We start from the raw sequence: 27,942 nt of genomic DNA, 5'->3' as shown, positions 1-27,942 counted from the left end.
AATTAGTGACAACAGATAAAATGTGAATGGTGCTCCAGAAAGGGTAGCAAAGCCAGTCTGTGACATCAGGGCTATTCTTAGAGCTACTGGAAGGCAGTGAGACCCTCTCCCCATCCCCACATCCAGGTTTCTTTTATCTAGAATGTGCCAACTATGAACAATTATATGCCAACAAATTGAATAAAACCTAGAAGAAATGGACAAGTTTCTAGAAACATACGGCCCACCAAAACTGAATCAAAAGGAAATAGATCATTTGAACAGACCAATCACTAAAAGTGAAATCGAATCTGTAGTTTAAAAAAAAACTCCCTGTAAACAAAAGTCCAGGCCAGAGGCCTTCACTGGGGAATTCTACCAAACATACAAAGAACTTATACTGATCCTTCTCAAACTCTTCCAAAAGATTGAAGAGGAGGGAACACTCCCAGAGTCATTCTATGAAGCCACCATCACCCTGATACCCAAACCAGACAGAGACACTACCAAAAAAGAAAATTACAGGCTAGAATGTGCCAGCTTCAGACTGGTGGTGGCTATCCACTCTACCAGTAACTGGTTACAATTCAGTTGTTGGAATCCAAATGTCGATTTTCCAAGTGGCCTGTGTGCATCAAAGTATGTCCCTTTCCCACAGAACTCCATGGCCCCAGTGATCTCATTGGCTGCCCTGGCTTTCAGCAACAGGCTTAGCATTCTTAAGGAATAAGCAGTTAGTGGCACATGGCAGTTTCCATCCCCTATAACTACTTCAAGAGGAGCTTAGTATCGTGGGGACATAAGCAGAGAGGATAGGACTCCTCAACCCCACCCTATCTTACTCAATTTTCAGATGAAGAAACTGGAGTTGGGAAAAGTAAATGCCACGTTCAAGGCCACGGACTTGACAGATAATGAGAAATCTGCTTTGATACCTTCTTGTCTGGCTCAAAATTTCAGTGTTCCTTCCTTGGAACTTCCTTGGTGGTAAAGTCACACCCAGGAGTCCCAGCTCCACTACCTACCTCTTCACTAAGTCTCAGTCTTCCCAACTGTAAAATGGGCATGTGATAATAAGATGCCTCCCAATCAGGGTAGTTGAGACCATAATTAGGAATGCTATAATTCCTATGAAAATGCCAAGCAGGGGCCAGCACAGAGTAGAGGCTCAGGAACTGTTAGTTTTCTTCCCTCCAACTTCACGGGGCCATTGAGAAAGTTGAAGCTGCACACGTGCCATCTCTGAACTGTAACACACGGTGCCAGTGTGAGCAATGAAACTGATGGTCATGGGGCCCATCTTTATCTGGGGCTTCCCCCCCACCCGCCACCCAACAACCGCCCCATCACTCCTGATCCAGGTTTGAAATGTGCACCATTAATTCTTACAAACCGATTCAACTAAGGACAATTCTAGACTCTTAGCAACCTTGCAAATCCAGCCCTGGCATCCGCGATGGAGCTGTCAGCACTTACCGGGAGAGCAGAGAAGCGCCTTGGAGAATGGCAGGTCTGAAGAAGCAGCAGGCTCAGTGAAAGTCTAGACTTAAGTAAATTGTATTTTCTGTCTGGAGGCGATAAGGTGTAAATTTGAAGCGCATGTTACACTTACACGTCATTATGCATCGAAATGGGGAAGGAGAGCGACATCTTGTCCCAAGCTCATAGCAAAACTGCACTGTGTGTACATAGCTCTCAGGCCTTTGATGTTGAGCAGAGAGGAAAATGATCCTCTCCGAAAAGCCCAGGCAGGAGCAGCTGAGAAGGAGGTCAGAGGTCAGCAGAGAAGTGCAGTGAGCATGAGCCCGCCTGTCTCTGAGCCCCTTCTCCTGCCCCTGCAAAGGTAAACTGTCTTTCCTCTAATAAATACCTTCATGGAGAAGCAAGCAAAAATGCTTAGGAACAATCCATTAGGAAGCTGAGAAGGCCAGAGCAGAGAAAGGAGGGAAGCCGGTGGGACAAGAAGTCAGCGTGAGCTCCCGCCAGAACCAGCAAGGCTGGCCAACACCGAAGGGCGCCTCCCAGAGGTGGGCAAGGGAATGGGGGGTGCAACAACTTGGAGCCCATTCATTCCACAAAACAGACACAGCCCCCGCCCCCTCCAACAAACAATCGCATGAATCACCATCTAGTTACACGCTTTGATGTGTGCTATAAAGGAAAATGCTGGGAGTGTGAGGTTATAAAACAAGAAGCAGTAGCAGGGCTTGTACAGTCCCCATAATACTTGCACATAGTAGGAGCTCATGCATATGAATATTGATTGGCTGATGGAAAAAGCAAGGCAGAGAGGAGAGGCGTACGGCTCAGAAACATCCCAATGACAATGTCAACATGCTCAGAAAGATCGCGTGTGTTAGAATCAGACAGACATGGCTTTGAATCTCAGCTTCTCTACTTAATAGCTGTGTGACCTTAGGCAAGTCGCTTAACCTCTCTGGGCTGTGGTTTCTTCCTCTGCATAATGGGAGGAACAATACCCATCCGTGTTTACTGTTGCGTGTGATAGCTGCCGTGGCGAAGGAGCAAGGGGAACAGTGAGGAGGGATGTCCTATAACTTGGTCCAGGAGCACGGAAAGGCTTCTTGCAGGAGGAGATGCATCAATCCAGTCTTGGAGAACAGAGGCTGCCCGGGCAGAGAACTAGATGTTGTCCAGGCAGAAAGAGGAATGAGAGGAGTTACAGGCGGCAGCAGCAGCAACTAGAAAACCACAGGTACTACGTGAACCAGCAGGACACATCCAGAGGTGCTGCAAGTTGTTTGATCTGGCTCCACCCACCCACTCACTCATTCATTCATTCATTCATTCATCCACTTGACATATGTTTCTGGAGCACCCCCAGGTGCCAGGCCCTGTGCTAGATTCCTTGATGTACATGCAGAGGTAGTCCCTGAACCCATGGAGCTTCTCTTCTAGTGGATTCTCGTGGACTCCGATGGGAAGAGGAGGATGGAGCAGGCAGAGAAAACTGGGTGCAGAGGGAGGGCCTGGATCTTACTGTAAGGGGGAAGGGCAGTCCTGGTGGATTTTAAGCACAGGCTTCATCTAATAGGTTTGCATTTCTGAGTGAGCCACAGTGAACTTAGAGGATGGGCTGGAGAAAGTTGTCTGGAATCCGGGAGCCTAGCTAGGAAACTGCAGCAGCCCAGGCAAGAAATGATGGGGGTCCTAAGTTAAAGCAGTGCGGAAGAGAGAAGGCAAAATTCAAGTCGGATGTAGAGACAGTGTTGACGAGCCCTGCCGGCTAATTGGATGTGGGGGTGAGGAAGAGGAGGCGTGGACCGCCGCTCTGCGGGTCTGGCTTGAGCCCCTAGGCAGGTGGCAGTGCTATTCCCTGGGACGTGGTACACGGGAGGACCACCCAGTGGAGCACAGAGGCCGAGGAAGATTTGATCCCATGGGGACATGCTGAGTGTCGGGGATCCGTGGGTCCCCCTGAGGTCACGCTTAGCTGGTCGTGGGACTGGTGTGTCTGGGACCCAAGAGAGAGCTTGGGGCTGGAGGCGCAGGTCAGAGGGTCAAGAGGGCACAGATAATACTGGACACTTGAAAGGCGCGTCACTGCACAGGGCAGGGGTGTGGTGCACAGGGTGAGAAAAGAGCAGATCCCATTGCAGCAAAAGCCCAAGGCTGTCCAGATGTGTTCTTTGACGCCAGAATCCCACTTGGCCAAAGGCCACTGGCCAGGGGTGAGGAATCACTGTCCCCAGGAGGGGTGATTGTGACAGACATTGGGGAGTCTAGCCTGCTGTTGGATTTCTGGGGTCTCCCCAGTCTCTGGAGCCCAGGCTGAAGTCACCCATGTGCTTCTCTCTCTCTCTCTTCTCTCCTCCAGGTGTTTACAAAATATGGGAAGTGTTACATGTTTAACTCAGGCGAGGACGGCAAACCTCTGCTCACAACAGCCAAAGGGGGCACAGGCAACGGGCTGGAGATCATGCTGGACATTCAGCAGGACGAGTACCTGCCCATCTGGGGAGAGACAGGTGAGCTGGGCCAGGGACTGGGGCAGTGGGCGATGGTGGAGGGGTGCGGACTCTGAAAGACGTTTGCCTCGGGTGGGCTGTCTTGGCCCACCTGGTGAAGGACTGCTCTCCATCAGGGGGTTAGTGACATGACAGTCAATGGGAAGGATGTCCCTGGTATGGCCTGCAGTGATGCCCTGGCTTACCTTGGATTTCACTAGGGTGGGAGGGGGCAGATGATGGGACTATTGGAAAGGGAGGCAGGGAGGAAGCTTGGAATTAACACGTGTGGATGGGGAGGTAGGTGGCTTGGTTTCAGGAGAAGAGGAAGGGCTGAACCAGCTCCTTCCTCTTCCACCGTCTTGAATATCCCAACCCAGCTACCAGGCCCAAGGGAAAGGAGAGCAGGCTCCTCCCACCGAGGGAAGGTGGAGAGGCTGCTGGAGAACTGAAAGGCAACAGACACAGGGGCCTGGCACCACGGCTGCCCGTGTGCACAGTCCCCAAAGCTTATTTCATGCCCCCCAATTATGCATTTATTTATTCAGCAAACTATTCATTAGCCGCGTAGGCTATCTCAGGCTTTACCCGAAAATAAGGACATTACATTGAAAAAGACCAAGCCCTTGATCACAGCCTAGAGGAGGAGACACAGAATCCAGTGGGACGTGAGGGTCCCCTGTGCGGCGGCAGGACGGCGGCCTTCGCCTGGGAGGAGGGAGGGTTCAGGGAAAACATGGGGTACTTGCACGGGGTCTTGAGATTATCCTGGATTGTACAGGTGGGTCCTCATAAGAGGGGTGCAGGAAGGTCAGACAGAGAAGGCAACGTGATGACGGAAGCGGAGGTTGGAGTGATGCGGCCAGTAGGCCTAGGGATGCTGGCCGCCCCTAGAATCTCAGCAGGTGGAGAGAGAGAAAAGGTGCCCAAGCGTGGGACGCTGGATACCAAGGAGACCCAAAGGGACATTAACGCTGGGTTCAGGGCGAAACGGCGGGGGAAGGGGTGGGCGTCCTGAGAGGGGCCCCAAAGAGGGATGAAGGGAGAGAAGGCTCCAGCAGGACAGAGGCTTGGGCCCTCAGGTTGGCGCTGAGGAGGGGTTGGAGGCCATGCAGGCTGGCCCTCACTTCTTGCGGTCCCCACCCCGTGATTCCTGCACCCGATCCCCCCAGCCCCCATCCTGAGGGCAGCGAAGGCCTCCCCACCCCGGGACCACTACCCGCAAACCTCGAGCTCTCCCCCGTCCACCGCACCGGCCCTCCCGGCACCTCTTGTCTGAGCATCCCACGGGGGAGGGGCGAGCAGGGCCACTCACGTCACATTGCGGCCACTCCTCGTGTTCCTACAGCCCAGCGGTAAGAGGGCGCCACACGATTCGTTCCGGTACCGTCTCTGGCAGCTCGCCTCAGGCTCCGGGCCCTCCAAGCCCAGTCTGACCCTAGTTGAGCAGACGCTTCGTTGATTCCGTCCACTTTCCTGAATTCAGTATCCCTTGGCCCCTGTCCAGCAACGTGGGAGGTGGTCCTCTGGGACCCTAATCGTCCTCCCTCCTGGCCTTCCCCTCACCGCAGCCCTGCGTGGTACGAAGGGCTCCTCCTCATCCCCGTTTGCCAGGGGAGGAGGCTGAGGTGCGGTGACTTCACCCAGGCCGCCCAGCCAGGCTTCCTGAATCCCTCCTTCCAGGCTTCCTGTATGGTACCTTTCTTCAGGCTGATACATCACCATGCACCAGCATCTCTTGGAGACTCTGGTCACCTTAAAGCTGCTCGTTTCCTGGGCTGGTAGAGGGGTGAGCTTCGCGTGGGTGGGAGTGAGGTCCACACACCTGCCGAAGGATGAGAGGTGGGCTCTGGCAGGTGAGGGATGCTGGGCCACAAGGCCACCTGAGGAGGCGTGGCCACGTCCTGCTGTTTGCTCATTGCTCCCAAGGGCTGGAGGCGTGGCCAAGCCTCTCACCGGGGAGGAGCCTTCCTGAGCCGCCAAGCCGTGTGGCTCCACAGATGCCATCTTGCCTCCTTTACGTTTCCACTTGCTCTCAATCCCCAGGCAAAGGAGCCTGGGTCCTTAGAGGAGATATTTGGGTGATGATGGAGAAGAAAGAAATTGAAAGTTGGCTGTTGAGGGAGTGGCCACAGAGAACTTGATGACAGAGGCACAGCGGGAGGACAGGAAAGTGGCTTTACAGAGTCAGCCCGAAGGTCAAACCCCCAGCCCTGCCTTTCTCAGCCGATCAGATGAGAGCTGTCTGCAAACTGTGAACAGTGGAAGGTTGATAATGGCAACCAGTAGATGGGAGGATGGTCAAACCCATCCCAGAGGCAGAGACTGTGCCAAATATCTCATACCTACACAAGGGTACTGGGGCACCTTAGCATCTGGGTGTCTCATTCTCAAAGCAGAGCCTTTGGCACATTCTTGCTTCACCTCTCAGAAAGTTAAGGAAGCAGTGAGGGAGCCACGCCTCCAGGTGTAACTCTGACCTAGAGGATGGACCTTTGGTGCCAACGAGTGAATTAGGAAAAGGCACCCTCTTTGGGTGGACCCAACCCTATGGACTCATGCTTAGCGAGTAGAAAGTAACTATGAAATTTACCAAAAGTGTCCTTTCCTCGGGGCTGACAGTGCCTCCTTGGTCAAACATCCTTGCGCAAATATGCCATTTTAAAGAAGGCAGCCTGGAACTATGCCATTTTAAAGAAGGCAGCCTGGAAATATGCCATTTTAAAGAAGGCAGGCTCAGTCACACATGGACCTTGACAGTATGCCCCCAAATCGGCCCTATGGACTCTTAGCAGTTTCAGATGTTACGTGTTACAGGAATAGAAAGGATCTGGGGAACCCTGGTTAGGCAAAGTTAAACACATTAATTCATGACAGGAATTCTTTAATACACTACATTATAAATCTCCAAGATAGGCATATTGCATTCACCATTTATTTCCCCAGTGCTTTTGACCGTGGAAAACCTTTTTCATGGAGGAGCTCACAAAATAGAAAAAGGACAGAAAAGCTGTCCTCGACTACAGAAGTGCAGATTTCATGACCAACGTTTTTCTAAAGGAAATTAAATTGAAAGCAGGTGGGAGGTTGTTAAAAATGAAACTGTGTAGATGCCTCTGAGTAACTTCAAAGATAAAAGAAATAAGCAGTGGGTTATCTAGGCTGCAAATGAGAAAAACCAGATTCAAACAAGCCTGGGCATAAAAGGAATTGTATTGCCCGTGGAATCCAAGAAAAACTTCAACAACCCAGCAGCAGGAAGGCAAGGGTGCAGCATCAGAAACAACTGGAACCAAGGGCAGGAGACTCCTCGATCTCTCACCCCTCCTCTCACCTCTCCTCTTTCTAAACTGCTTTATTCTCTCTCACTAGAGACAGGCTTTTTCCACACATATATCTTTTCACACATGGTTCCCAATAGATATATATTTTACACATCCTGCCACCAGCGAGAGGCCATTCTGGTTCTCTCACTGATATCCTATTAAAAAAGAACAACAACGAAAAAAACAAAAAACCAGGGAAGGGACTCATTGGTCCAGCCAGTCAGGTGCCCGCCCCTGGACCAATCAGTGAGTGGAAGTGTGTTCATGGAAGGACATGGGAGCCCTGAGGAAGCTGGGTTCCCGAGACTGTCCCGAGAATGGCCCTGCTGGGGAAAGAAGGGGCGAGGGTGGGGAAGGGTTACATCTGACAGAACCAGGATTGGTGTGCAGGGAGCCCTCTAATGAGCTTGCATTCTAAATAGGCGGGCTCAAATTTTATATCCTTCATTCATCCTGATGTAGAATACACGTTGTAATCAAGTAAACTCTGCCTTGATGGCCCCAAGTTCTAATATTGTGGGAAAATGCATTTGACATTATATTTTTGAGCAAAGGAATTATTTTGAGAGTCAATGCTCTGATAGAGGTCAATGTCTTGCCCCATATTATCTCCCCAGCCTCATCCCCTTTACCCTGTCCCCTTGTTCACTTGGCAGTAACGACTCTGGCTTCCCTGTAACTCCTTGTACACTCCAGGAAAGCTTTCCTTCAAGCATCTGCATTCTCCTTTCCTTCTGCTTAGAATTCCCTGCTCGGACCCACATGGCTTACTGCTTCACCTCCATCAAGTCTTTGCTCAGACATCACCTACCCTGACTACCCTATTGAAAGCTGTAGCCCCGCCCCACCCCTCACCCCTCCTTATCTGTTCGGCTTGTCCTCTGTTCCGTGTCGTGTGTCACCTTCGAGTATACCGTCCTCCTCTATTGAAACACATGCTCCAAGAGATAGGGATCTTGGACTGTCTGGCTCACTGACACATACCAGGGCAATAAATATTTGTTGACATGTCTGTTGAGAGAGAGAAAAAAATTGCTGTGTTTTGCACACTGATGGGGCCAGGCTGAGGGAGAAACTAATATTAATGAGTAGCTACTATGTGCCGTGAACATTCTATCCCATGAATCCTCCAAGTGACCCTCCTAACGAGGTGTTATCCCCACTGAAAAATAAAGAAACCGGAGCCCAGAGAAGTTGAGGAGGCTCCCCAAGAACACACACTTCACTAAGTGGTTGAACCAAGCTGAAAACCCAAAAGCGGACCCCAAAGCGATCCTCCTTCCACTAGATTCCTTTAATGTTCAAAACGTGATTGTAAAGGCACTGCCATGAAAATCGCTCAGAAAAACAAAGTTCCAGTGACATCTTTGGAGACAGAATGGCATATAATGATAGGTCTATTGCTGTTCTCCTTTTCTATTTTTTCCTCTCTTTTTTTTTTTTTTCCATAGCAGAATCCTTGTATTGAACAAAAGCTTTAGCACAGCTCCAATATATAAAGCAGATAAAGGTAGAGCTCCTCTGGTCCAGCTGGAGATGGGGCCCCCAGTTTGATTTCTCCATACTCACTGTGACCGATCCTGAGACATTCCTGGAGGAACCCTAGGACTCCAAGGAACCCAGCTTGAAAACCACTGAATGGGCCACTGATGTTATTGGGAATGAAAAGCGCCTGTTGGTCCTATGGTTGTGTACATCCCAGAGACCAGCTCTACATCCCTCCCCCTTCTCCTGGCGTAGTGAAAGGAGTCCATGGTGTGCCCGCCGAGCTCCAAAGCTTCAGGGAAATTGACAGTCTAGATTTCTGGTTGGACACAGTGGAATGAACATAAGTATGTATGGAGGCTCCCTCCCCAAACCTCCCCTAAATTGCAATCAAGGATTATTTTTTAAGAGTATAAACCCACAAGGACGAAGAAGATGAGTGAGAAGACAATAGTAGATGTCAGCAAATTTTTGGAAAATGGAGAGCAGATGGTAACTGACTGGGTAGACAAGTCTGAAGGATCAGGCTCTGCACAGGGAAACCAGTTAAAGTCAAGCGATTCTCACCATGGCTGCCCCCCTCCTCCCAGAAAGTATCAGGGATTGGAAGCATCAGATACTGTTGACGACAGGGTTGAGAGGTGCAGGTAAAACTAGGAGGATTAGTTAAAAGTCTGTAAAAGGAGCTGTTAAGTCCCCCGGATATCCCCCCATGGCCCAAAGCAGCCAAATATCTCTCTGCACCCCAGCAAAAGATAAGATTGAAATAGACAGGCTCTGGGCTGGGGGAAACCAGGCAAAGCTGAGGGCATCGGTGAGGTGCTGTACAGAAAACAGGGAGATAAGGTGAAATTCTGCTTACTGAGTAGTGAGACCCCCAGCCAGACTAATCTACCTCTCCCACCCCCAACCAGAGATCTGGGGAATCCCTTCCCGGAAACACTGACAGGCTCAATAGAAAAGATTCACAGAGGATGACAATCAGGAGCCCCCACACAAACCTAGTTAGATCACCCTAGGGTGAAGTCCCCTGGTAAGCCTTCCCACACACAGGGAAGACTGTCCAGGCTCGAAGTACCCGTGGGGCTTCCCTGGTGGCGCAGGGGTTAAGAATCCGCCTGCAAATTCAGGGGGGACACAGGTTTGAGCCCTGGTCCAGGAAGATCCCGCATGCAGCGGAACAACTAAGCCCATGCGTCACAACTACCCAGCCAGCGCACCTAGAACCCATGCTCTGCACCAAGGGAAGCCACTGCAGTGAGAAGCCCGTGCACCACAACAAAGAGTAACCCCGGCTCTCCACAGCTAGAGGAAGCCCGCACACAGCAACAAAGACTCAATGCAGCCAAAAATAAATAAATAATTTTTTAAAAAATAATAAGTACCTCTTAACCATGAATGGAGAGTCAACAAGCCAAGCATTTGAGGGGAGCCACTAACAGGAAAGGAACCGAAACCAAACAAACAAAAAAGAAACTTTGAGGAAATAGAGATAATGGTTAATGGCAAAAAGCTCTAGAGCCCGGGTTCAAATCCGGCTATACAACTTACTAGCTATGTGACCTTGGACAAGTTACTTAACCTCTCTGAGCCTCAGTTCCATCACCTCTAAAATGAGAATAATATTATTATCTACTCTTCAAGGTTGTTAGGAAGATTGAAATGAGTTAATATTTTTGAAATACTTAGAAAAGTGCCTGAATAATATTAGGCAGTATGTATGTGTTTGATAAATAAAAAATAAGAGTGGGAAGCAGAAGGAAACATCAAACTATTTTAATCAAAATTCTCAAGAGATAAGAGATAATATGAATAATGCATTCATAAACACCAGCTATTAAAATAGGATGCTATTAAAAAGTAACATTCAAAGAAAACGTTTTTTTAAAAGAAACCTCCTGGAAATTAAAAATATTATTGCAACTATTTTTTTAAACCCCCAGAAGCTTTGGAATTTAGGAAATCGCCTGAAAAACAAAACAAAAAGACAAACAGACGGGAAGATGGGAGAGAAAAAAATATGAACATGAGAGGATAAATCCAGAAAGTCCAACATCCTACAACTAGGAGTTCTAGAATCACAAAAGTGAGAGAGTGGAGAAGAGGATGTTGCCAAAGAAATAAAATAAGAAAAATTCCCAACTGACCCACATGATTTTCCATATTAAAAGAATTCACTAAGTCCTGTAATAAGTGGCAAAAGAACCAGACCAAGATGCATCCTTGTGAAATTCGGCCTCATAGAGATAAAGAGAAAGTTTTAAAAGGTTCTGGAGAGAAAAAAAAACAGTCACATAGCTAGGATCTAGAATCAGAATAGACTTCTCCACAGGGGTAGTTGAAGCCAGAAGACAATGGCAGAATGCCTTCACATTTGGGGCAGGGACCAAGGGGGTGTGGGAATCTTTCTTGTCTAAGATAGAACTCTATATCCAGTAATCTATAAATGAAGTATGAGGGTAGAATTTGGTTTCAAATATATTCATATATATATATATATAATATATTCCTATATATACATATATATGATAGCATTTAAGTTCTACTCCCAGCAAATTTCAATCATATGCTACAGTGTTATCAACTATAGTCACCGTGTTTCACATTAAATCCTCTCACCTTATTGATCTTTTTTTTTAACATCTTTATTGGAGTATAATTGCTTTACAATTGTGTGTTAGTTTCTGCTGTATAACAAAATGAATCAGCTATACATATACACGTGTCCCCATATCTCTTCCCTCTTGCGTCTCCATCCCACCCGCCCGACCCCACCCCTCTAGGTGGACACAAAGCACCGAGATCTCCCTGTGCCATGCGAACTTATTGATCTTGTAACTGAAAGTTTGTACACTTTTACTAACCTCTCCATTTCCCCGACTCCCAGTCCTGGCAACCACTTTTCTTCTCTTTCTATGAGTTTGACCTTTTTTTTCTATTTTTCCATTTCTGCTCTAGGTGCAAGGCAAACAAACCAAAAAACAAAAAGGAAAAAAATAGGAAAAACAAAATAGTTTCAAAAGGAGGAGATCAAATACGTTATACACGATAAGGCTGGGGTGTGGGCAATACTCACATAGTCATAATTATGTAAAAGCTGGATACTGACTTAACTAAAATATCATCTAAGCCTATATAGGACAGTGAAAGGCAAGGGAATATGCTAGGATACTTCATACAAGAAACCTACACCCTTAGCTCCCATGGTAGAAATTCAGTAGGTAATATTTTAAAATTTTAAAAGCCAAGAAGTAACTGTCAAGCAATTGATGTCCATGAAAATATGAAAGTCAGTACCAGAAGAAACAGCTCAAACCATTGAGAGTAGTGGCCTCTGAGGAGTGGGACGCAGGGGGTGGGGAGAGGTGGAGCAGTACCATTAGGCTTTTTAAATGATGTACATGTATCGCTTTGATAAAAATTAAAATTAAATTAAAAAGTGATCAGAAAATTTCCACATAGCTGGAAGGTCTAAGCAGCTCTCAAGGGCAGCACGGTTCCCAGCCCCCATCACAAATGGGACACAGCAAGAGGGATGCAGTTGGTTGCTATGGTTTCCCCAACACCTCTGCTTCCAGGAAAGACTCTTGTCCTAGTGCCTGGTACCGAGGACCTCCCCAGAGGGAGAAGTGCCGGCTCTGGACTGAATTCTGCAAGTCTGGAGCACAGGAACATGCTGTGTGCGGCCAGCTGCGATTCTGAGCTCACTCTCAGAGTGGTTCTTCATACTGGAGAGGTGGTCTCCGCAGGTGCCAAGGAATCTGGAGAAATGATGCCATAAGTCAGAAGCACCGCCGAGGGCATGCATCCATTAATTCGCCAGAAGAAGCCTGACTTCTGTCATTCTGAGAAGACCTGCTTAATGCACATGCTAAGTGCTGTGCAGAAAATATATGTGCTTCAGTTAAAACTCCCGGCCCGGTAGGCCGTGGTCTGAGGGGACCATCTAGGAGGTGGATGAAACAGACCCACCTCAGAGCTCACGTCTTCCTATCCAATGAATTGCCAAGAGCACCTACTGTGTGCCAGGCACTCAGGGATACAGATGTAAGGCCCAGTCCAGGTTTTCAAAGTGTTCACGATCTAGGAACCGTCTCGGGGCCTCCTTTTAAGTGCGAGATGGAAATTCACTGATCCAATAGCTCTCACGTCAAGTGCCTTAAGGAATGGCAGGCATTTGCAGTCTGCTTGGGAGACATGTAAACAAATATATGTCATCAAGCGCTATGAAGGATAGAGGAAATCTGGGGTGCAAAGGAGGGCATAATCAGTTCTGGAAGGGAGGAAAAAGGGACAGGCCCAGGTGTCCTGGGGTGGCTGGATCCAAGGGTGAGACCTCGGGCTGGAGAGGTAGGCAGACGCCAGATAACCACAGGCCTGGTGTGCTCTGCTCCAGCATAGATGTTCTCCTGTGCATCCTGCCACCCAAAGTGTGGTCCTCCCACGAGCAGCATTGGCATCCCCTGGGAGCTCATCAGAAATGCAGAACCTCAGACTCCACACACCGAATCTGCCTGGTAACAGGATCCCCAGTGACTCACATTCAAGTATGAGAAGCTCTGGTCTAGACCGCTGTTTCCCACCCTTTGGAAATACGAGGATGCCTTTTTAACATCAAAATATTTCTCAGACATCACTCCCACGTGAATGCTCTCCTGCTTTTTACATTTCTTTGTTGAAAAAATATTCAATATCAGGAAGTTGCTGTGAATTCAGTAATGCTTTGAATGAGTTTGAATTCTATAGACACATCACAATCTACACGCAGGGTCTGGCCGGCAATCTGGTTATACCTAAGTTCTGCTGTCAGTGTGTGTCAACAATTTTTATCAATAGAATCTTATTCATCCACCAACTTCCCCTATAGTTTTGGAGACACAGCACTTTCTCCTGCGCGTCGGTTGCCCACCCTGACTTATCAGCTCTCTTAGAAAGTAATTTATAATCTCTGAGCCGGAAGGAACTAGGGAAACTCATTATTTAAAGGATCCTTGGAATAAATCTTTGTGTAATGAGCCTAGACCCAACTCCACACTCAGCGCCTTCACTAATGTATGTTTTGTAAATGTTTTGTTTCATAGAAGTGCGTTGAGTGTGACCACACTTCTCTGTTGCATAACCAAGACCTAACGTTAACTATCTCCTGTGCCAACGTGGGCACATTACTCTCCAGTATAGAAGGCACATCGTCTGCATACTGTCCTTTGATCCTCACACACTCTTGTGATGTAGACAGGGCACTGCTAATCATTGAACAGATGAACCCGCTTAACAGATGTGGTAAAGCAAGTCTCCAAGATGCTGAGTGACTTTCCTACCATCTCATGTTTAAGTACTGGAACTAGGACTTGATTCCATAGCTTCTGACTTGGTCCTTGGTTCTTTCTACCAAGAGCTAGTGTTCCTTAAAAATGAAGAAAAAGAAAAGGAAAAAAAAGGTTGCTTTGGATAACACTCAGTTCAACAGAGGGTAACAAGTTATAGGGTCTTTAAAATGCCAGTGTGTTTGAGGCTCTGCCAGAGGGGGCTGGGATTTGCAGCCTTCACCCAACTTTTGTGGCCGCTTGATAACATCTCCTGGGTCATGAGCCGTTGGTGAGAACACTTTGCTACCTCAGGCTGTCGCCCTGAACAGACATAATTGCCGCCCATCCAGCAGGGGACACAGCGTTGATCTTTCTTCCTCCAGAAGCCCAGCTCACCTCAAAATGTCACCCAGGAGCAATCAAGCGTGAGGGTATCATCTCCGTGCTGGGTTCGGATTTCCTCACCTAGGATGCTGCTTAAGTGGGCCAGTCTGTGAGGAGCAGGGCAGAGAGGGAGGACAAGAGATGCCTCGTCCATTTCTAGCTAGGCAGCAATTTGTGGATTCTTCGTGCTGTCTTTACAAAAATCAACCTTTTCTGACTTGATGTAAGTGCTGAACAGCCAGGTATAATTTTTTAAATCTGTTTTTCAGGAAATTAAAATGAGATGCAGTGAGGTTGGAGACTTGTGCGTGATCCCCAGCTCATAGAATTTGAGAGCTAAAAGTAACCTGAGAGATCAGCCATCCTTTGCAAGGCTCAGAGAGGCAATGTAACTTGCCTGAGGTCACACAGCTATTAAGGGGTAGGGCTGGGAGTCAAACCCAGCTCTCTGTGATCTCAGAGCCAGTGTTTTCTTTTATATACTCCCCTGTTCTTCTTTCCAGGGCCCCACCTTGGGCCTCCTTGGATTCATGCCATGGACTTCTCTGTGCAAGCCAGGGGAGCGTGAGGGACCCAGATGGCAGCTCTCATGGACCACCCAAACTGCATTTGTAGTCAGCCTGGTAGAAATACCAGGGCTCTCAAGGGCTAGGACCACGTCCCTGTCATTGTCACTGTCAGACATTCAGTGAGCTTTCCCTTGATCTCTGAGATGAGAGAATGCAGGTTCTCTCATCCATTACCATTATCCATTTCTTTCATCCATTACCATGTTCAAACCCATTCTGCATATTTTGCAGAAAAATGAGGCTCCAAGAGATGAAATAACTTGCCAAAGGTCACAGGGCTGGAAGTGACCTCACCCTGCCTGACCCCAGAGCCCCAAGCGTCTAACCAACTGTCCTAGGCGCTCTCTAGTTCTGACCCCCAGAGTACAAGGGGCCTGCATGTCCACTGACTCAGAATGCCTGGTTCGCTCCTTTGAGAAAGGGGTGCTCCGTCTCTGGGCATAAGCCCCGCCCACCCTGGCCCCAGTGTGAGAGGAGTGGGAGCCCCCGGAACTCCATAAGCCATGCGGGGCAATTGGCTCTCCTGGGGGGAGTGGGGCAGAGGGTCCCGGGCCCCTCCCCACAGAAGCCTGGGCAGGCCACGTACATCCCTGAGTGCATCTCGGCTAGTGAGGCCTTCAGAGATGAAGACGCACTGAGGTCAGCTCTGCTGGGGGAGGTTAGCATGAAAACAAGAAGGTTCCGGTGCTCATATCTTCAGATCCTGGAAGAAGGGGTAGAGCTAGAAACAAGTAAAATCTAAAAGCAGGCAGTTGTCAACTCAGTGCAAGGATGAACTCTAGAAACCAAGGGCTACCCTTGCGGGTATGAGGTCTCCATTCCCAAGAGGCTCCACCCAATGGCTGCTGGATGGTGAGGCAGCGAGGCCTCCTACAGCCTCTCAGAGGTAAGGTAGTCGATGCCCTCGGGAGACTCTACCATCTGGACCCAAGCAAGAAATCAACAGCACCCGCAGACGGGGTAAACCAAGGAACTGAAGGGCTAGTCACAAAGGTGCGGGCAAGGCTCAGGGAGGGCAGTACTGATGGGGCAGTATCCTGAGCCTGGTAGCAGAGAGAGCCATTGCCATGCCTGGGAAAGGGAGAAAGAGCCCATATCAGAATGGAGCGCGCCCTCCAGGCCCCGAACCAGAGCTGTGCCCTTCCGAGGTGGCAAGCAGCTAACGCACAGGGACCCAGCAAATCGAATTGAGAGACTGAATATCCCAGCCTGACTCTCCCCTCTCCCCCAGTTTCCTACCTGGGCCCACCATTGGCTGAAGCCAACCAGGAGGGCAAGGGAGCCCAACAGCACACTTTATTATACAAAGGCAGCTCCCAGGGCAGAGAGAAGAGTGGAGAGGATGGGTAGGGGACAAACAGAGCCGTCCTGCGCTGAGACGCATCTCACCATACGGCTGGCCTCCCTCCCACCCTCTCCTCTCCAGCTAGCTGTCACAGCCACTGCTACAAAGACAGTTTCCTCCAACCCAAGATTGCTTTGTACCGGCACATCCCTGCCTTAACCTAGAAAATTCCTCCAGATTTTCCGAGAGGCGTCTTTGCCTCCTCTTCAGTGTTCATTGCCTCTGCGTGCTTCCTGTAATTTGCAAAGGTTAAAAATGTAAGCTTTTATCGTGATGTACTTTCCCTGCCCCATTGTGCATTCTGCCCGTGGCTCCCCACACCCGACCCCCCGCCCAGTAGAGCTTCCCAATCCTTTCTGCAGGCACAGAAAATTCTCCACAGGTAGACTTCACCTGGTGCCGGCCGTGGTGGCCCTGCTCCTCAAAAGGAGACTCTGGCTTCTGCAGGTTGAAGTCTCTTTACCACCCTCGTCCTGATTCAACATCATCTTACATGTTACGCCGTCAGGGTTTCAGCTTGGTCCCAATTAACAAGGGCTCCTAACGCTGTGTGTGTGTGTGTAGTAACTTCCCCGTTCTCTGTGCTCTCTCTCTCTGGGGCTTTGAATCCTAGTGTTCGTGATATGTAAACAAATCCTTCACTGCACTGGGGGCCTGCACTCTTTGAAGCAACTCAGTGTTGAATCTTTGGGTGGTGAGAGGAATAGGAAGATGTGAACAATTCTGTCCAGCACCAACGGGGGTATCATCAGGGCTGGCTTCCTGGTTGCGTGACCGCTGCAGTCACACAGGCTCAGCAGGGTCGCACTCTTGGTTTAACGCTTCACCACTGCTGTCTTGAGTTTCCCAATAAATTTTTAACGAGGTGCCCCACAGTTTCCGCTCGAACCCAAACATTGTATGGGTGGTCCGAGTTCTTGTTCTTGTTCTTGTTGCTGCTGTTGCTGTTGTTTTCTGTGCAGCCCAGCTGCATGTCGGTGAATGAGACCTTCTGCCTTGTGCAACATGGGAGCAAGCCCGTCACTGGGTGACATGTGGTGCTGGTGTTTCCTAGGGTCCAGCCAGACCCTGGCAGACTCACAGCTGGTCAAAGGATGGGGAATAGCCAGTTCAGCAGAGGACACTCCCTCACTCAATGTGTTTCATTCAACAAGTAGTTATTGACCTCTGCTCTGTTCCTGGCACCATGCTAGGGGCGTTAGGGGATATGACAATGAAAGAGATATTCCCTTTCTCCAGCCTCCACTCAGAACCCCAGGGCTGTGAACCAGGACATCTGCTCACGTGAAATAAACCACACCCCTAGTGGGGGAGGAAGAGTGACAAATTGGAAGTCAGAAGACCTGGCTCTTGGCCCCTGCTCTGCTCTTGACTTGCTGTGTGACCTTGGGCAAGTCAATTCCCCTCTCTGGACTAGATCACTGCCGCCCGAATGTGTTTGGCCTCAGATAATTTGTATCAGAATCCCTGGGCATGCAGCGTCCTGGGCTTCACCCCAGAGGGACAGAATCAGAATTTCTAGGGAGTGGATCCCGGGAATGGTCACGCAGAGCTCCGTATGTGATTTCAACGTGCATTCTAGTCTGAGACCGTTGGAGGTGCGTGGGCGGAGCCTTTGGCTCTAACAGCCTATGCTTGATCGCTTCATTTCTTAACGTGTATCTTCGTATTTGCACTGATAGTGTGCCACGTCCAGGAAAGGCAGGAGCTGAGGGTGGGCACAGGGCAGGGACTGGAGGGAGGCTGTTATTCACTATCAAACAGGAGAATGGGGCTTCCCTGGTGGCTCAGTGGTTGAGAGTCCGCCTGCCGATGCAGGGGACGCGGGTTCGTGCCCCGGTCCGGGAAGATCCCACGTGCCGCGGAGCGGCTGGGCCCGTGAGCCGTGGCCGCTGAGCCTGCGCGTCCGGAGCCCATGCTCGGCAACGGGAGAGGCCACAACAGTGAGAGGCCCGTGTAAAAAAAAAAAAAAAAAAAAAACAGGAGAATGACTCCATAGAGGGGAGCTGAGGGCAGTTCTGTGAAGGAAGAGGAACTGCCTGGAGATGAGGGAATAAGTGGTGCTTTGGTTTGGTTTTTTTTTTTTTGGTGGTACGCGGGCCTCTCACTGCTGTGGCCTCTCCCGTTGCGGAGCACAGGCTCCCGACGCGCAGGCTCAGCGGCCACGGCTCACGGGCCCAGCCGCTCCGCGGCACGTGGGATCTTCCCAGACCGGGGCACGAACCCGTGTCCCCTGCATCCGCAGGCGGATTCTCAATCACTGCGCCACCAGGGAAGCCCAGTGGTGCTTTGGGAGAAGCAGGGCCAGGGAGGATCTGGAACTGTAATCAGGGGCTGACTACAAATAGGCACAGCTCTGCTGCTCAGAACCCCCCCCCCCCCAGATCTCCTGCTTCTGGACAAGAGGCCTCACGGGGGCATCTGCATAGGAAAGCAGGGTGCTCAGGCCCTCGTCACCCCTACTGCTCCGAGAGGGCTGGGATCTGCCCACAGGTGACATTCTACAACTGCACTGCCCAGTAAGGTGGCCACCAGCCACATGTGGCTACTTAATTTTAATGAATTAAAGTTCAGTTGGCTAAAAAACAGATAAATAAAGCAGGCCACAGAGGTAATATGCGAAGTGATGGATATGTTAATTAACCTGATGGGGGAATCCTTTCACAATGCATACCTACATCAAATCATCCCACTGTGCACTTCGAATACCATACAATTTTATTTGTCAATTATGCATCAGTAAAGTTGGGGGGGGGCATTAATTAATTAAATTATAAATTCAGTTCCTCCCTTGCGTGAGTCACATTGCCTGTGGCTAGCAGGACCAGGTTGGATAGCAAGGATTATAGAAACATTCCCTCTTGGTAGAAGGTTCCTCTAGACAGCATTATCCTGAAGAGGGCAGAAGCCTTATTCGTATCTCTTCTGACTCTGCCCATCAGATTGCACGCCCATCCACGTTTGTAATGCTATGAGAATCTGCTCCAACCCCTGCTGCGTCTTGAATAAACTCCCCGTCTGAACCCCAACCCAGTCTGAGTAGCCTTGGGCTGCTCTCACTAACACGGGCACGCCTGGCTGTCCTCTTGGCCCATTACTCACAGCACTTCTGACACCAAGGCCTCGTTTCTCATTTCTCCCTGTAACCACAGGTGCCTCCTTCGAGCCTGTCCTACTGGCTCGAAGGTTTCTTAAGCTCACTTATATCGCAGGCACACAGCTTCACGAGCTCTGCAAAACACGTTTTGGCATCTCTCCCCTCCCACCCCCTGCAGCTCAGTGAATGTGCTTTTCATTCATCCAAGCATGGGCATCCCTGTATCCCAATATCACTGTGTGTTCACTTCTCCCCCCTCAAAGCCTGTTCTTTGGGCTCCTTGGCCTCTCCTCAACCCCTCTCTTGGGCGGACCTTAGAACACACAGCCGCCGAAAGCTGGCCACTCAGCCTTCTTCATCTCCCCCATCCTCCCTCTCCCTCGGCCCCCTCCCTGATGTACCTGTGAGCCAAGCCCCAGGCTGGGCAATGGGCACTGAGCAAGAAGCACTCTCCTCTCTTGAGGCATCCGCCATCCATGGGAGAGATGGGCGCAAAACAACCACAGGCACACAGGGACATAGGGTCAAGAGTTCGGATGGAGCGATCTGGGTAAAGAGATGGCGGAAGACTTGACTCTGCTGGAGGAAAGGGGGAGGTGTGGGTGGGTTTCATGGGATTCGCTCCTGCTCCACAAAGATGTGTATGAAAGGATTCCTGGCTGAGGCTCTCTTTTGCCTAAACCTCATGCCAGCCACTGGATTCCTCGTCTAGACTGTGAGAGCCCTGCCTCTTCTTCCTCTGGTCCCTGTGCGCCTCCTCAACCTTGGCCTGTGCCCCGGACCTCGGAATTCTCACCCAGCTCTGGACGCCTCCCCCTGCCTCGATCACTGGCCCCCAGGCTGACCTGGGTCCTGCGCATTCACGTGCCTGGCTCCAGCCCTTCCCTCCTCCTCGCCTTTCTCTTCTGTGCCAGCTTTAGAGCGTGTCCCCAGACTCTCCCTACGCTATGGCCCTGGTGCTGACACACTCCCCCTCCTTGACCTCTGACCTCCATCCCTCCCCCCGTATCTTCCCTGATTTCTGTATTTACCCATCCTCTCCCTATTCTCTAGTTTCAGAATACTCCTTGATGTGGATTCTAGATTGGTCTTGCCCATTACTAAGTGAGTAAAGGTTGGAGTCACAAATCTCTCACTCGTTCATGCAGCAGGCGTTCCCTGGGTGCCTGCAAGATGCCCAGCCGTGTGCAGGGCCTTTGAGATCCAGAGAGAAAGCCCTGAACTTGGCCTCACGATGCTCAGCCCTGTGGAAAAGACAGTGAGATAAAGGATTATGATGTGGTGTGGCAGAGGCTTTACCAGGCATATGTGAAGAATACAGCCAAGCTGGAGAAGGAGTGGCTCTGGCTGGGGCTGGGGGCTGACTCTTCAGTGACGAGAAGGGAGCTGGTCAGGTGGACCAAGTACGAGACATTCCAGGCAGAAGGAGATGCAGGTGCCTCCGTGTAGAGCAGGGATCAGTAACAACCAATCTGGTGGCCCTGGTGGGTTGGAACACATAGTGCCACGAAGCAGAGGGCTGCCCAGAGCAAGGCTGGAACGGGGGCCGGCGAAGGAGATTGGGCTCCTTATAAGTGACTCGGATTTGCATTTTGCAAAACTCATGCTTCAGGCTGTTTGCAAAGAATAAGAGAAGGAGACCCAGGAAAGGCCGACAGATCCCATAGGTGCACTTCCCGCCAATTACTAGCACCAACATAGAGGATGAGCCAGGCTCTGCTGTCCCTCCCCGCCTCACTGCCGAGGGCCGTTTCTCCTGCCAAAGAACAAAAGGGGAGAAGCTTCTCTTCTAGTGGCCCATCTCCTGCAGCTCTAAGGGGCTTACAGGAAAGCCCTGTATTTTTATTTCAACTGCTGTATCATCGTGTTTTCCTGCTCCTGATCTCCTCGCCTCAGCTCATGGCCCAGCAGAGAAGTTAGTAAATAAAGAGAATAGGTGCTTAACTCACGCCATAATCCCATTCTCTAGTTTTGGAGATGGAAGCAAATAGTTGGTTGGCCTAGCTGACCTGAATTCGTTTCTGATTGCTCCTCTAACAGATTGCCACAACCTTAGAGCCATCAAACGACACGAATTTATTATCTTACAGCTCTGGAAGCCAGAAGTCAAACATTTATTTTAAGGTGTCAGCAGGGCTGCATTCCTTCTAGAGGCTCTAGGGGAAATCCATTCCCTCGCCTTTTCCAGCTTCTGGAAGCTGCCTGCATCCCTGGGCTTATGGATCCTTCCTTCCTCCATCTTCGAAGCCAGCAGCATAGATTTTTCCACATCTCTCTGACTCTGACCCTCCTGCTTCCCTCCTGTAAGGACCGTCGTGTTCACACTGGGCCACCTGGATGACCAAGGACAATGTCCCCACCTCAAAATCCTTAGTTACATCTGCAGCATCCCTTTCACCAATGTAAGGTAACATAGCCACGGTTTCCAGGGATGAGGATGTGCACAATTCTGGGGGGCCGTGACTCTGCCTGCCGTGGGGCCTTGCCAGCATCCTGTTGAGCTTTTCAGTCCCAGGACTCCATGAGCATCTGTTATCATTGACCCATGGCTCTGTCCATCTTTGTTCTTTCAGAGGAAACGACGTTTGAAGCAGGCGTGAAGGTTCAGATCCACAGTCAGTCTGAGCCGCCTTTCATCCAAGAGCTAGGCTTTGGGGTGGCACCAGGGTTCCAGACTTTCGTGGCCACACAGGAGCAGAGGGTAAGTCCCCAGGGCTCTCTGGATCAGTGGTCCTTGGCCTCTCCCAGCCACCTGCCACGTGAGGAGGAGAAATGGGGTATTCCCACTCCTGGAAGGCTCTGAGTCCACCCAGGAGGCTGGAGCAGGGCTGGGCTCAGTAAAGAGGCTCACCCTGAAATTGGAGAAATGTATCAGGCTAACGTCTGTAATCCAATTCTCCTGTACCGCCTGTCGGTTTCTGCAACTGGGCATGAGGGAAACGCAGCTTATTTGCATTTTCACTCAACTGGTTGGGGTTTTTTTTCCCAAAACACTCTGGGGGAAAAAAATCTTTGTGGGGGTGGGGTGGGAGGCCAGTGGATGCTGAGGGAAATTGCTCATCGGTGTTTGGTGTGTTTCATCACTGTGTTAATACAAAGCCAAGTGGCCTGCAAAAAGGGAACAGGGATGGAGCGTCACTCTCTTGGGACAGAGTTCAAGTGAAGGGAAGCCTCTTCGTGGGTTCCTGTCTGCTCTCTGATTTAGCACCAGGGGAGGGACCCTCCCAGCCAGCCAGGACTTCTGCGTCAACTCTGTGTGTCCATGGGGTGAGGACTGGTACAGATGTGGCATGGCTTATGCACCTCAGAAGGGAGGCCTTTGTAAATTCTCAGTGGGGAGGAAGCCTCAGAACAGGACTGCAGAGAGACACGGGGATGCTCTTTTTCTCTTATCTCCTGGTTGGCCTAGAATAAAAGCTGGAGAGCCTATGACTCTGAGGGAGTCCTAAACCAGGTCACCCAAGACAATGTGCCCTGCGAGGCCGGGAGCAAAGGATGAGGTGAATGAGTGACAGGGAGCCCAGCTCTAGGGTACGAGGAAAGGAGAAATCCGGAGAACGGGAGGAGCAGTCAACAAAGAGATACACACGTAACTGAGGAGCTCTGCTTGTTTTGAAAATTGGGCCCAAATCACCTTTCATCCAGTACTGATCACCGTTCCTTAGCCATTTTATAAAGCGATCTTCTGTATTGGAAACTGGTTTTAATTCTCTAAGTCTTTAACTCTCTGTAGTTTTGAATCTCTGGGAAAACATTGATGGCGCCGACCTCATGAACCATTCCCTGTACTTAATGCCTGGGCAGTTGCTAAAGATCAAGATCAGCCTCCACTGCAACATGTAGCAGGTGGGATGGTGGCTCTGAGACGGGGGTAGAGAACGCTGGGAGGTTGGCCTGGCAACTAGGGGGCTCAGAGGTAGAGGCAGGCAGTGGAGGCAGAAGTGGGGTATTCAAGGGTGTGCGAGGTGGGAGCCTGGTGGAACGACCAGAAAACTTCATCCTAGAGGACAAAGAGGGAGGGCATGAAGCAGACAGCACGGAGCCAAGTTCAAGGCTGGGGATTTAAATCAGGAAGCGTGAATGCAGACGAGCAGGTCAAGGTGTGCAGAGAGGCCGGAGCCCAAGCTCCGGGCTTGGGCTTGGGCTTGCTCTCCAAGCAAGCCTTCCTTCGAGTACTGTCAGATAAACAAAGCAGCAAGGACAGATTTAATCGGTCATATACTGTTGCAGTAGGGAAGAGGGTTCAGCCTGAACTGAACTCAACTTCGATTTGTGCAGAAGGCACTTGGCGTTTTAAAGGGAAAATGGGGGGAAGGGTTGGGGGGATAGAGGGTGCCTGAGCAGAGTCAGGGAAATGAAACATTACAAAAAGCCAGAAGTTAGGGGGGTGGGGGGTCAGTGCATGTGGAACCCATCCAAGTTTGCTAATAGGACCCCATCATACTTAGGCAGGGAACAAACAAACAGTAAATTCTTTTGGCAGTCTTGAGTTCTTAGGCAGGGACTTTAAGGGGGTAGGGTCATCCCAGGGATTTGGCTTTGAGCTGTGAGAAAGTATGTTAGTGTAAAAACGTGTTGAAGACACAGTCATTTTCATAAAGAGCTTTAGTTGAACGTTTCAAAAATCCTAAATATTCTTGAGCTCACTGGAGAATCCAGAATAAATATTACCTGGAGTTTTGCCCTCTGTTTGTCTCCTCCTCCTGGGTTTGTGTGGCCTAAGTCGTATTACGCTACCCTGAACAGCATACTTCGTCCAAGTGCAATAATACAAGCTGCATTTTTTTTTTGGATTTCTGCTGGCCTTTTTTATTTCCTTTATACAAATGTGATTTTTCAGAAGTCGATTATTAACACTATTCTAGTTCTGTTCTTCATCTAAACTATCCATTTCAATGAAAATGAAGTGCTAATGGCAAGCAAGAAAGAAGGAAGGAAGGAAGGAAGGAAGGGAGGGAGGGAGGAAGGAAAGAAGGGAGAAAAGGAAAGAAAGAAGGAAACAATGTTAGTGTTTGTCCGAGTCTTTGTAGACCAAGGTTGAGGCCTCATGGAGAAGAGGGCACAGAGGAGCCTGCCTAGTCCTCCCTTTTGTGTGTGATGTGAGTCAATCTACCTCCCTTCGAAGAACCAGGCATGGGTTAGACTAATGAGTGTGTCCATGAATTCTTTGACTATCTAATGTTGAATTTGGGGCTAGTTTTCCAATGCAAATCCGATTTTGTGGTTTGTTGAAAGGAGCCACCACTCTGATCCTGCATGACTTACCTGTACTGACACCTCTCTGGTGTCCACATTGCTATTACCATGCAGAGGAAGTGAACAGCCTTCCTTGAAACCCACAGGGTAACTCCATCTCCCCGCTAGTGAAGGTTGGAAAGAAGGAAGCTCTCTGTAGGCTGCTGTGTCATTGGCTTGAGAGATGTGCTCTGTCCTCCCCACTCCGCACTGACCCCCCCCTTACTGATACCAGAGAAATTTCTGGGCCTGGTGGGAATCTGGAGCTGATAACTTCTCAGAACCCTTAAGTCTCTTTCTCTCCCCAACATGAAACAGAGGGACTCCTCGTGGCGATCAGGGACAGAACATATTCCCAGCTTCAGAGGACAAATTCTTTGTTGGCTTTGAAGTGTATTTTCAGAAAATCAGCCTCATTCATATTAGCATTGCTATGGTTATTATAAGTAATAATAAGATATTTGGTTAAACATTTTACAGTCTTCAAAGCATTTCCACACCATCTCATTTCATCATTTCATTCATATTAATAGAGAAATACAAAGACACATCCTGGAGCTAAATCTAATAATACATTATGTTTACATGTATATGAAAGAACATATTCATAGGAAATAAGACTGGAAGGAAATAAGGCAAAATACCCACAGTGGGGGAATTCTGAACGATTTGTTTTCTTGTCTGGGTTTGCCACATGTCTTATAATGCGGCTTTGTTTTATTTACTTGTTGAGCAAATATTTGTTGAACACCTACTATGGGTGAAGCGATAGGGATACGGTGGTGAGCGAAACAGACCCATTGTCTGTCCTCAGAGAACCTACGTATTAGTGGTTTCTTTCACATAGGAAAAATAACCGTTAAATAATCTTAAGCCAAGTGTAATTTGGGGATTGGCCCCCACTGGTATTTTCTCAACTCTGCCATTAGTACTAACCTATCCAGCTGACCCTGGTTCTCAAACATTGATTCTAAGATGCATATTTTTTTCACATTTTAACATTTCTGAAATTGGGGCTTGTTGCATGTCCGTTACAACTGGCGATGCTTTTTCTTTCTTGATGGCACATAAAATCACGGTGGTCTTACAACCTATAGCGGCTACACTGTTCCCACTCCAAGATTCTGCTGCTTCAGCTCAAAGCTCAAGGGAATCTTGAAAGAAGGCCAGAGATGACTATTTGGAGGGCAGACGGTCCTTTCCTAGAAACTTGGTGTGAATCATGCTAGGGAAATTGACTCCTGAGTGAAAGCCCTGAGCGGAACTGGTAACTTACAGGACTCCTGCCGTGTAAACAGGAGAAAACGGGAAAGTCCCTTTGCCTGGTAAAATCATCCCACACGCACTTCTCGCAATATTTTTCACTTTACTTTGTCATCCAAAAGAACACGCCACTGGGCTGTAACCCAGACGAAAGATTGCTTTTTTTTCTTTCTTTTTTTTTTTTTTTGCGGTACGCGGGCCTCTCACTGTTGTGGCCTCTCCCATTGCGGAGCACAGGCTCCGGACGCGCAGGCTCAGCGGCCATGGCTCACGGGCCCATCTGCTCCGCCGCACGTGGGATCCTCCCGGACCGGGGCACGAACCCGCGCCCCCTGCATCGGCAGGCGGACTCTCAACCACTGCACCACCAGGGAAGCCCCGAAGATTGCTTTTTTACATCTATATTTGCCCTAAACCCAAATAAGCCAAGGTATGCCCCTGCCTTCCTTGGACAATCTGAGAAGTGCCCCCCTGCAGCTGCAGTAGGAGCCCCTGCACCATCCCAGGACCCCCACCAGCAGAGACAGGCGGTGGGATAACACGCTGAGGGCAGAAACGGAACACGGAGGGAGAGAACAGTCCCTTCTACCTGAGCGCACACTCCCCGCCAGGCATTAAGCTGCAGAGACACTTGACCTGCGTTATTTCATTTATTCCCCACAACAACCCCACAAGGGAGCTATTGTTATGCCACATTCCAGATGACAAAACCGCACAGCCAAGTCACTTGCTTCAGGTCGCCGAGCTAAGGGAACTGCAGGACTCAGCTTTGAGCACAGATCTCTCTGGGGAGAGAAAACCAGACAGGGAGCCCACAGGCCTGGATTCTAGTCCTGGCTGCGCCATGAGAACTTGGACAGGTTGCCTCCGTCCCTGGGCCTCAGTGTTCCCATCCGTAGAATGGAAGGGCTGGGCTAGATGACCTCGAAGGGCCTCCAGCGTAAGCAGCCTGGGGGTCACTCAAGCACACAGGAACCACCTGGAAGTTTGGGCGATAGCAGTTTTGCACCTGCTCTGCCACCTGCAGACTCCCTCCTTCATGCCAGCTGGCGTGGGATGCTGTTACGGTCAATGGTGGCAAGGACATGTGAGATAAACCCCCCTCCCCTGGTCTGAGAGGCAGAACCTGGGTTCCTACTAGTGAGAAGCAGGGGTTGGGGTACGTAGCCACCCTAAAACTTTAGAAGAGAGGCTCTGGCCGTGCTCCTCGGTCGTGCACGTTCCCCAGGCCACACCCATGGCGGCCACATGGCTGCCCTACTTAAAACCCTTAAATTCCTGGGCTTCCTGTAATTTGCAAAAGCCCAACCCCTGAGAATGGCGTCCGAGGTCCTGTTCAGCCTGGCCCCTGCCCACCTCTCCAGCCTCATCAACGGCCCATGGTTGACCAGCCTGTATCCTGCACCCCAGTGTCGGAGAACCATGCACAAAATACACCATGCTCTCTGCTGGCCAAGGCCTAGTCCTATTTCTAGCTACCACTCAAAGAGCACAGTCTCTAAGAAGACCTTCCCCGTCCTGTCCTGCCACCCCCCAAGGGGCAGCTAGTCGCTCCATATAACACCTTATACATTCATTTATTCCTTCAGCAAATATTCACTGAGCACCTACTTTGCTGGGAAGACGAAGATGAGGGAGACCTGGTCCCGCCTTGGAGCGCTCACAGAATCAAGCAGGTTTCTCGGCAATTTTATCCCACTCCTAAGAGATATAAAACTCTCCTTGCAGAATTTACCTCCCCTCGTGCATCCCTGCCCCTACGCCTGCCTCTTACGAACTGTCTTCCTTAGCCTCCAGCAGCCCTTGGCTCACTTAGGCTGGGAGCTCCCTGAGAGCAAGGATGGTGGGTGTCTCTCGGATTCTCTATCCCCCCCCCCCCCCCCCCCCCGTGCCTTGCTTAGATATGAGCTCAGTAAATGTGCAGGATTGAAAGAATGAATTATACACGAACACTCAAATCTGCACTCTGGGCCCAAAGAGCACTC

The 27,942-nt window shown here is 49.9% G+C and overlaps 1 protein-coding gene across 3 annotated transcripts in view; it reads left to right on the top strand.

The window, feature by feature from the left end:
• ASIC2 (acid sensing ion channel subunit 2) overlaps positions 1 to 27,942 on the top strand; it is a 930,101-nt gene that overhangs the window by 847,116 nt on the left and 55,043 nt on the right. For all 3 annotated transcript variants that reach the window (XM_067021778.1, XM_059047863.2, XM_059047862.2), the window contains 2 exons: positions 3,818 to 3,968; positions 22,033 to 22,160. In XM_067021778.1, the coding sequence (XP_066877879.1) occupies positions 3,818 to 3,968; positions 22,033 to 22,160 (279 nt within the window). The remainder of the gene's footprint in view (positions 1 to 3,817; positions 3,969 to 22,032; positions 22,161 to 27,942) is intronic.

Source organism: Kogia breviceps, chromosome 19 (assembly GCF_026419965.1).
Source record: "Kogia breviceps isolate mKogBre1 chromosome 19, mKogBre1 haplotype 1, whole genome shotgun sequence".
Classification (NCBI taxonomy): Eukaryota; Metazoa; Chordata; class Mammalia; order Artiodactyla; family Physeteridae; genus Kogia; species Kogia breviceps.
The sequence above is the reverse complement of the archived record's forward strand: the minus strand, read 5'-3'. Positions and strand labels throughout refer to the sequence as shown.